We start from the raw sequence: 10,553 nt of genomic DNA on the forward strand, positions 1-10,553 counted from the left end.
CTATATATATATATATCTATCTACATAGATATATCTATATATATAGATCTATATATATATATATATATATATATAGATCTATCTATAGATATATCCATGTAGATATATCTACATAGATATATCTATATAGATCTCTCTCTCTCTCTCTCTCTCTATATATATATAGATATATATATATATATATATATATATAGATCTATATTTTTTTTTAGTAGTTGTATGGTTTCCTTGGGGGCCAAAATGCACCCCAGGGAAACCCTACAACAACTAAAAAAAATATTGCCCCCACAGGGGGTCGCCCTGCCCACGGGCGACCCCCTGTCCATTTATTTTAATTTGGGTTTTTTTAAGAAAATTTACTTTTTTTTTTTTTTTAAATATGCCACCGGGGAGGCCGGCCCGTTTTCCGAGGGGGCCGACCCCCCCAAGTGAAATCCCTGGTGTCTAGTGGTGTTTCCTGGCCCCTGATGGCAGCTGTGCTGCGATCGGGGGCCAGGAAACACTTTCAGGAAGGCCTCGTAAACAAAGGGGAGAGTCTCCCCTTTCTTACGAGGCCTTCCCGAACGTGGGGAAGGCCGTTTGGGGCCGTTTTCCCCATCAGAGCAGGAAGCGGCCGCTCCGATGGGGAAATACACAAAGTGACGTCAGCGCGTCACAAAGGGGCGGGGAGGGACACTGAAAAGCTTCTGTGTCTCCCGGGGCATAAAAAAAAAAAAAAAAAAAATCCTCTTAACCCCCTCCCTGGTGTCGGCCACTGGTCGTGACTCGCACCAGGGAGGTAGTGCGGGCGTCGGCCAGTGGCTGACACCCACACCCAAAGGGTTAAACCGTGGCATTTCATATGCCCCTCAATGAACGAGACTGAGAAAAGTAAGAGGATAGAAACGAAGAGAGAAAGAATAGAAAGGAGTAAAAGAATGGAAAGGAACTGAAGAGAAAAGAAGATTAATAATAATAAAAAAAGTAACAATAATACGACCACTCTGGGGTTGTCTACTGTGGACAGTATGTAGTGCCCTGGGCATTTCTTACTATTATATGTCAGGCCCAGTGCCTACAGTGGGTGGGCACTGGTGCTCATGCTCGGAGACCAGGACTTCTCTTTGTCATCAGGCTCTGACCCAGAGCAATAGAGAGAAAGGCAGAGAAGGGAGGTAAGAGGAGGAATAGAAAGATAGGAAAACTGACGGAGAAATAAGAATCAGCAGCAATGAGATAAAGAGCCAGGAAGTGGAAGGTGGTGGGAGAAAGAGAGATGAGGTGGATCGAGACCAGGCAACCTTGGTATTGGGCGACCCCGGCAGCGGGGTCCTAAGGAAAACTGTGGACCTTGCACCCTAAACGGGTACAGATGGCAGAAATGAATCAAAATATGTAAAATTACTCAAAACACTATGATTAATGCACCGCCGGTGGCAAGGAGCCTATTACATAAACCCAGCAGCCCTACTCCATGGAAGCCCCCCTAAGTGCACGGCTTCTTCCGTGAACCTTTCAAGTTGTCTTCTTGAAATTAAATACGTGAAAGGTAAATAGCTCAAATTCTCCATTTAGTGGACTATGAAAGGAAGAGATTTGTTAAGCAATGACAAATCTATTTTTACTTAAAGCGTGTACAACAGCAAAACGGTCTGTTTAAAGGAATAATTTTAAAGAATGCGTTGCATATAAAACTGCCCAAGTTAACTGACCATCGCAAATGGAAGCAATCGGAAAGTGCTGAAAATACAGCTGTAACTAAAGAGAGTTTGTGTTCTAAATGCTCACATTTAAAGGCCGCCCCTGTGTTGTGAGGAGATATGGTCGAGTTGCTGAGCTGCTGGGTTTTGGAAGTTGGCCTTTCACCACCAAAATTGTGTTTTCTGAGCAAATCCCTATATCACCCCGCGCCTACGCTTGTTATGTTATATGGCATTTAGTAAGTGCATGCGCTTCATGGCTGGTTTCTTGGAGCTAGGTGAAGTTACACAACATTTGGAAAGAAGGGCAACTGGGCGTGACTAAAGTTCAGGAGCTATGAACGATAACCCAGGTCCCCACATCTGGGTTCCAGTGCAAGTCACTAAGTGAATCTGCAAACCGTTCACATACCAGAAAGGTTTTCCAAAGTTTGAGAACAGGGGGAGAATGTGACCAGCTGCCGACCTTGGCACTGGGGAACCAGGTTCGAGGTTTGAGTCGGCTCAAAGGTATGTGATTTTGGGCAAATCACTTAATCTCGCTGTTGCTAAAAAAACAAAATCGTATTGTCCTTGTGTAATGTGCTGGTCTTAAGCGCTCCACTGCCCTCGGGTAGAATCCGTGCTATATAAAACCAACCAAAAAAAACGTGAACTTCATTTAGGCAGGACAGCAGCACCCAGTATGTTCAAAGTTAATAAAGGAAGCTGCAGAAGAGAAAGTAAAGATGACTCCAGGAGTCTTGTCTAATTTCTGTAGTTTCAACCTATTGCCTTTAGCCCAGCTCTTCAGGAGCAAAGATGGAGCTGTGTAAAGGCTAAAAGTCTGGCAGGTGGTCATTCACGTGATGTCATTCTGGGTCAAGGTGTGCATGATTTCACTTATGCTACACCTGACTTTTTCAACATCCGTGATTGAGATTAGACCAGAGGTGCCCAACATTGGTACGCGAGGGCTGGGACTATGCCACATTTTATATCCATCTTTGATGACGATGATGATACAATGAATCTGAATAGAGATAACTTATATAGTCAGTGGTTTGCTGAAAATCCAACATGGCCCATCCCCTGTGGCCAGCATTGCACATCACTGAGCCTTGAAGTCATTCTTAGAACACTAACATTGAAATATTAATTACAGAAGAGTAGTGAGGGGGCAGGTAAGGATGGACAGGCCACAGGGGAGTGAGAAAGGGGTGTGAGGTTCTTCATTCAAAGAATAACTAGGCCATAACGCCATATAGCTCTCATCTGTTGCATTACGTCTGATTTTTGTTCTGCAAACTCCTAGTGTAAGTTTTGTTTACTCAAAATGGAAATTAACCCTAACAAATCACTAAGCCCAGGTGGAATTTCCATGATAGTGGTGTAATTTGCATAATTTCAGGAATTTCGTGTTACTCTTTACGCCTCATCATGTAATTTTGCAGCAAAATTATAATGCAGGAGTGCTGGGACAACGTGAATGACCAGGGCGAGGTTAGCGGTCATGTATGGTACTTGCTGTTTTGGTGTTATTTTTAGAGCAAAACGCAACCTCATGACCAAAATGAACTCAAAACTGCAGTTCACTCTAAAATCTAGAGCGCTAATTGGCATACTTGCATTTTGTGGGATTTGGCCTCGTTTTCCAGAAATTTCAACAAATTGTGCAAAAGCAAATTATGTGAATTTCAGACACCCCTGCTAATCACCGGACAATGCGTGATGTCAAGTGCAGCCATTTTAAAGATGACAGGCTATTCTCCTGAAAAATACATTCCACCAGCATGAAGAACATCACTCTACTGTTCAAAGCCAGGCAAGCTGGCATGCCAGCACCCGCACTGAAGGTAGACTCTGGTGATTCCAGATTCCCTGTATCTAAATAAACTGATTGGCATAGGCAAGACTACTGCATAGTGGAATGCGATGGGTATTGGGCTGGATGTGTGAAGCTTGGCTCATAGCCAATAGGTGGAAATGAATGGCATTGATATGCCACATTACTAACATGTGGAACGCACCTCATACACAACAGTGCGACAACAAACTAAAAGCACAAGCCACGGAAGCGGAGTCCACTGCTGGCCTCTAGAGTTGGACTGGGACAGAAAAGAGGCCTGGGACCCAAATTAAAAGTGGCACACATTTGCAAATCCCATAGCTAAAGGAAAGTGAGCCACATTTGCAAATTAATGACGTTTTAAACTTGTAAAGATATGTTGTATAGGTGTTTTGCAAGGTATATGGGAGACTACTGGCATTTGTGCTAGCTGGAGGCAAAGTTTGTGGTAATATTCAGAGAAATGAACAATAAAAACCAGCCCACCAGATCATAAATTCGGTCCACAAACCGCCTTTTGGCAGGGCCTGATTCCCCTGTAGGCCAGTCCCAGCCCACTGGCCTAAGCAGTCCAGTCCTATAAAATGGCGTCACTCCCAGCTTGCTCACTGATGTCGTCTTATCCGATCCTCTGTGTTACCTCAGCAGCCTGAAGTATGCTGCAAAGATGCCAGCGGTAAAGTTGTCTGCTATATGATGTATACGATGTCACAACTTTTATAATCCCTTCCCACTAACGTCAACGGCGACCTGACAAGACAGAACACTCCAAGGGCCTTCAGTACTTAAAAATATCAGCATTCGGAACCTAATTTGAGACATAACGCTCCTTGCTTGAGGAGACTCGCCTTCAGCGATTTCACAGAAAGAAAGTTCTCGAAGTCGGCCATCGTGTTTTTAAACTCGTGTTTTTTTCCTGCAGCTCAAAGAAAATTACACCAGTTTGCAAAACGTATCTTGCGTTCTAATTCATCACCTTACACGGATTAACAAATTTGACTTAACCCCTCTCGCCCCACCCCCACCTAGTGCACGGGTCGATACCATCAGCATACATATAAAGCGGTGGGGTAGGACCACGGCCATAATTCTATTCTTGGTTTCATAACATGCCTTCTGCCAATCAATGCGCTTGTTGACCGGGATGTTATCATGTGTTCAGCCATCCTCAATCAAAGGGGAATGTCAAAGAAATGCCTTTGAGGAAGGGAGAAAGAGCTCATTCTTTCTCCTAACCTCTTCAAATCAATTACTTTCTGCAAATGAACTGGAAGGGAGAGGGGGCACCCTACCAGCCTGGTCGTGTGTAATACTACAATTCTACGCCCGAGAGTCGAAACCTCTGAGCCTTACACGGGACGCGATCGACTCAACCTCCAGGAGCTGCACCCCCCGGGACGCAACAAGTGCCGATCAAAAAGCAGAAGGCTGGAAATGAGAGGAATTGTGGAGTGACGACCGGGACCAAGGTAGAGTACGCGACCCCCAGTCATAACACTGGCTATGTCAAAAGCACCTGCAGGATCACACTGGAGAACACAGTCCGCTTATCTTTCATCCATAAGGACTTTTCAGCTGCTTCAGAGACCTGTGTTTTTGATAAACCGCGCCAAGCTCCAAAGAGACAGCCCGCTTGTGTCTTTGTGTGCGAGGCTCAAGAGTACTTCTGTCCCAAAGCGAGGATCTGCCAGCTGGTAGACCGCCTTCCAGCCCCCCTCCTCGGTTGGCCTTCTTTGCTGGATCTTTTGGTGTTGCACTCTTCTCCTGCTCAGGTAGGTTCCAGGTGTGCTTTATGCATAGCTTCAGGCTACGACATCAGCTTAAGATGTATTCAGGTGTAGGGGTGTGTGTGTGTGTGTGTAAGTAGTTGCTGAATTATAGACCAATTGGTGACCAAGTCTTGGGGCTCCTACAATTTAAACGTTTGCATCATATGCGATATCGGTTATTTTTGACACCACTTTTCTTAGCAGATATTGGCTTTCTACTTACAGCTCTTCGAGGTTAGGAGTTTAAGCTAGTAAGAGGCAATCCTACTGTTTGTATACGATACACTGTGCTTTTTTTGCCCCCATACATCGGACAAAATATTACTTTGCAAAATATTTTAAGAAGTAGGGCATGCTATTCATAGGCACCAACAATTGAGTATATTTTTGTGTTGGTGGGCGAAATGCTGGAGTCTGAATGAAACACCCACCTTCCTGAAACACTTACAATCGCCTCCAGAAACCAGTTCTGACCCTCACCCACAAGACTGTGCATGGAAGACCTCAGGCCATATTTAAAGCACAAAGTACATCTGTATCAAAGTGCCTTAAGGTCGGCAACTCAACAAACAAAAAACTCCTTATACCTCCTTAGGGTGAAAAAAAATGCCAGCAGTTGAACCTTTTAAATAGTTGAGAGTTCTCTCTGGAACTCCTTTCCAGACGGATTGAGAAACATCTACCAACTAATTCTTTTGTTGAAAGCACTCAAAACCCATGCAAACTGCCAGTTGTCGCCTTGCTGAGGTTTTAGCACTATGCACATCTCTTAGATTTGTTTATGATTGATTGATTGAATGAATGGCTGCAAGTCTGTCATTTATGTTATTTGTATCTTCCACAGAAAGGACTGCCAAGCTCAAGGCACCAACAGGACATGTCCGCCGTACCTCTCCTGAGTACCACTGTGAATGCCTCCAACCAGAGTGCATCCAACGTGACTAACACCACCTGTACTGGGGTCTACACCCCCAATGAGCTTTTTGTGGTTCTCAGTTTGCTCAGCCTGCTGGAAAACATCTTGGTGGTGATAGCTATTTTGAAGAACAGGAACCTTCACTCCCCTATGTACTTCTTCATCTGCTGCCTGGCAGTATCTGACATGCTGGTCAGCGCGAGTCACCTTGTGGAGACCTCAGTCATCCTCATGATACAGCATGGGGTTGTAGACATACCGCAAAATGTCCTGCGCCAGATGGACAATATCTTTGACATGATGATTTGCAGTTCAGTGGTGTCCTCGCTCTCCTTCCTCGGAGTGATTGCCGTGGACCGATACATCACCATCTTCTATGCCCTGCGCTACCACAGCATCATGACAATCCATCGGGCAATGATCATCATCATCCTAATCTGGGTGCTCAGCACCATCTCGAGTACTATCTTCATTGCCTATCACAGCAGCAACGTGGTCATCATCTGCCTCATCAGTTTCTTCCTCTTCATGCTTATTCTGATGGTGACACTCTACATCCACATGTTTGTGTTGGCTCGCCAACACGCTAGAAGTATCTCCAACCTCAACAAGAGGAGGTCCGCACCTCACAGGACAAGCCTAAAAGGGGCCGTCACCCTCACCATCCTGCTGGGGATCTTCTTCCTCTGCTGGGGTCCCTTCTTCCTACACCTCACACTTATCGTCAGCTGCCCCAAAAATCCCATCTGCACTTGTGTCTTCAGCTATTTTAACTTGTTTCTGATCCTTATTATATGCAACTCAGTGATAGACCCCATCATCTATGCCTTCAGGAGCGAGGAGCTCCGGAAGACCCTCAAGGAGATAGCCTTCTGCTCCTGGTAGGAGGCAGGTATCGCTGGAACTCGGGTGAGCTGGAAGAGCTGGAAGCACCCTCTAGGGTGCAGAAGAGGAGAAAGGATGTGAAACATGCCAACCAAACTGCCTCCCATCAGTGGTGGCAGGAGAAAGAGAATTCCCTTACTCAAGGAATACAATTACTTCCACATTGAATGGATGCGCAGGTCATGGAGGGGAGTTACATGATTTAGGTTTAGAGAGATATAGCGTTTGCCATGTACTGTCTCTCCAAATCTTTAGGTTAAAGAAGGTCAAATGTTCCTCTTTAGACGACAGACTTGTTAAAAAAAACTATTTTATATCATGGGTTGCCATGTCAAGTATACCTCATATCATATTATTCAGAGATCTTAAGTATCCCAGGTCTATTCGTAGCTCCTCCAAGCCTGGCTTTTTCTCTGCATTTTGGGGCATACAGTCCTGATTTTATACTGGAAAACAGGACTACCAATCCCAGAAAGCAAAGAAAACACTGGACTGGATGAGTTTCCCATACCATATGGGCCTGGAAATTATGGCAGCTTTGTGAATGTTATGTTATGTTGTGCTAAAGTCAACTATGATTTATATAGCGCTGACATGGCTTGGGAAGAAAGGTACATGGGGTTGGGAGAAATTGGTAGGAAATTGTGTGGAGACTGGGTCATTTCCCCTTGTCTGATGTGGCTCTTGACTAAAGGCTAATCTAAAAGATGCTGGTCCTTCTTTTTCTGACGCAAAAGAAAGGGATGGTGTGTCTGCTGGGAGTTCGTGCTTTTCAAAGAAGTAGGTCTCACCTAGGCAGTGGATGGTGAGAAGGGCAGGCCCACGCAGAGCATTTTGTTCAGGCTGCCTTTGTAATACCTTCATCCTGGGTCCAGCCATGAGTCCGTTAAGCGGGTGCCTTTAAAGAAGGTCTGTCTCAACATTACTACTGGCGGCTGATAAATGTCTGATCCCACTGCTCACTTTACAGACCCTCTCCTAAGGAAAAACTCACCCCAATAAGAGAGATGCGATTTAGTCCACGTTTGGCTACACAGTCTCCCCTTTGTGGCTGCTCTGTGACTCGGCATTTCTCTATATTTGGGGCTCTATCTTTGACTGCTTTTCGCTACAGTTCCTTGTTTATATTTCCTCCCCGGCGCTGGCTGAATCTCTTACGCCTCTGCCACTAAGGTGTGTAGCTGCTAACTATGCTTGCTAACTCTGTGGTCCCTTCTGTCTGTATTCAAACTTACAGCTGGCTGGTTTGTCTGTCCACATTTTTGTGTATTTTCATTGTTTCTTTGGCGGTAGTTGGGCTTTGTAGATTTTTTTTGTGGGTGCCCCTGGTGAAACGATTTGCCTACGATACCTGTTGAGTTACATGCTCGGACGGTCCGAAAAGTGCTTCAAAGTCTATTTTTCAACTTATCCTGCTTACCTGTGAGTAAATGTCTGATGCACATGACCTGGTACAGCACTTGAATATCTGCTTGGTCTCAGCCTTGCATATTACCTGGACGCTACACATTTTTGGTGTGCTTACGTAACTGTTTGACAGTAGCTGCATTATCCATTTTGGGACATGTCTGATTGTACCTACTCGGCTTATATCTGCTCTTAGAGTCACAGGTTTTGCTGCTTTTAGATTGGTGGCTGTTATATCACCTGCTTGTGAATGCCCCTAGATCCGTTGGGTGCTCTTAAAATACCTGGACTCCATATCTCTTGGGTGTGACTGCTCATCGATTGCCTGCTTGTAACTGCCCTTAGACTAGATGGTTGCTCATAGAATACCTTGAAATGACTACTCTTGGATGTGGCTGCCCTTAGATTCATAGGCCTGTGCTTTTTTTTTAGATAGGTGCATGTGATAGCTTTTATCTTGCCTGCTTGTGACTGCTCCTAGACTAGTTGGGTGCCCGTAGGTTTCCTAGATGTCACTACTCTTGGTTCAGTGGATTTGGCTGCTCTTAGTTCAACAGAATGTTACTGTTCTCTAATCACACACAAGTGACTGCTCTAAGATTGCCTAGATGCTGCTGCTCTTAGATTGCATGGATGTGGCTGTTCCTAGATAGGCTGGAAGTTGTTGTTCTTTGGTCACACACACATGACTGAATTAAGATTTCGTAGTTGTGACTTTCCTCGAATAGCCTAGTTATAGTGACTCATGGATCGCTGAATGTTATTACTATTACGCGCCTCAATGTTGCTTTTCTTAGTTCACTTGTCTCCATGTGATTGGTTTTAGATTGAATGGATGTGATTTCATTTAAATTGGCTGGACAGGGCTGCTCTTTGATTAGATCTGTGTGACAAGTCTTATATCGCTGGCTTATGGCTACTCCGACTGGATGGTGGCTCTTCGGTTGCCTGGATTTTACCGTTCTTATGTTGGCTAGATGTTGCAACTCTTAGGTTCCCCAGATGTTGTTGTTCTTTGACCACTTAAACTTGACTAGTCTTAAGGTACTGAAAGTGCATTCTTCTAGATTGCCTATATGTGGCTGCTGATTATATACATTAATTTGATTTATTGGAGATTGACTAGATATTTTTGCTCTTTTTTCTGGCTAAATGTTTCTATTCATACGTGGCTTGTCTTAGACTACCCAGGATGTGGATTGGGGCTAGCTATCTGGATGTTGTTGTTCTCATTTTAGAGATCTACGGTGTGGTTTCTCTTAGGTTTCTGCGCATAGCTGCTTCTTTATTGTCTGAATGTGGAGGCTCATGCATTGTAGGGATATGTCTGCATTTAAATCGCCAGAAAGTGTCTGCACTTTGCCTGTCTGGATGTTGTTATTCTTATGTTGCTTTTATCAAAGTGATCTTGAATGACCTGGATGTGACTGCTCTTGGGTAGCCAGGATTCTTTATGTTAGACTTTTCTTCCTTTAGCAGATGTTTGATTATTACTCGGCCTCTTAGTACTTTGGAGCAGAGCCTGTCTGTACTTGCAGGGCTTCCTCAAAGGGGGAGCTTCAAGGTGGGGGAGACTGTAGACAAATGCTGCCCATGTTGGTAAGTGTAGTGTAGTGTGGAGTGGGTATAGGGTACTTCCTGAGGAAGGGTTCCATGTGGGAGCACCGAAGAGGGAGGTAGACTGTGATATGGCAGTCCTTGCACTGCTGAGACCTTTTGAATCTTCTCAGACTGCCTGGTAGTGCCTCTCTTTAGATTGTCTAGTCGTAGCTGTTCTCAACTGCCTTGTGACTGGTCTTCAGTAGTTTGCAGACGGTGCTTTTAGGTTGCCTGTTTGCCATATCAAGGCAATCTAAGAGCTGCAACATACAGACGAAGATCAGGCACATCCAGCCAGTCTTGCAGCAGATTTGTTTGGTGTTTAGCTGTTGCTCATCATTGATTGCCGGGCTTTAGTTGTTAGAGGGCCAGTTAGCTGTAGTTTTACCAGAATGTGCCTGAGCTTGGAATGCCCTAATGGGCTTCTGTTAAATTGCTTGAATGTGGCTGCTCTTTATTTGCCTGCATAT

General features: G+C 44.7%; 1 protein-coding gene across 1 annotated transcript; it reads left to right on the forward strand.

Annotated features, from left to right (window-relative positions):
- Positions 1–4,786: 4,786 nt before the first annotated feature.
- MC1R (melanocortin 1 receptor) lies at positions 4,787–7,948 on the forward strand. Its single transcript, XM_069216810.1, has 2 exons — positions 4,787–5,279; positions 6,121–7,948. Exon 2 carries the CDS (start codon positions 6,154–6,156, stop codon positions 7,075–7,077), a length of 924 nt encoding a protein of 307 aa, XP_069072911.1. The 5' UTR covers positions 4,787–5,279; positions 6,121–6,153; the 3' UTR covers positions 7,078–7,948.
- The last annotated feature ends 2,605 nt before the right edge of the window (positions 7,949–10,553 follow it).

This window comes from Pleurodeles waltl, chromosome 12, assembly GCF_031143425.1.
Source record: "Pleurodeles waltl isolate 20211129_DDA chromosome 12, aPleWal1.hap1.20221129, whole genome shotgun sequence".
In the NCBI taxonomy this organism is placed as follows: domain Eukaryota; kingdom Metazoa; phylum Chordata; class Amphibia; order Caudata; family Salamandridae; genus Pleurodeles; species Pleurodeles waltl.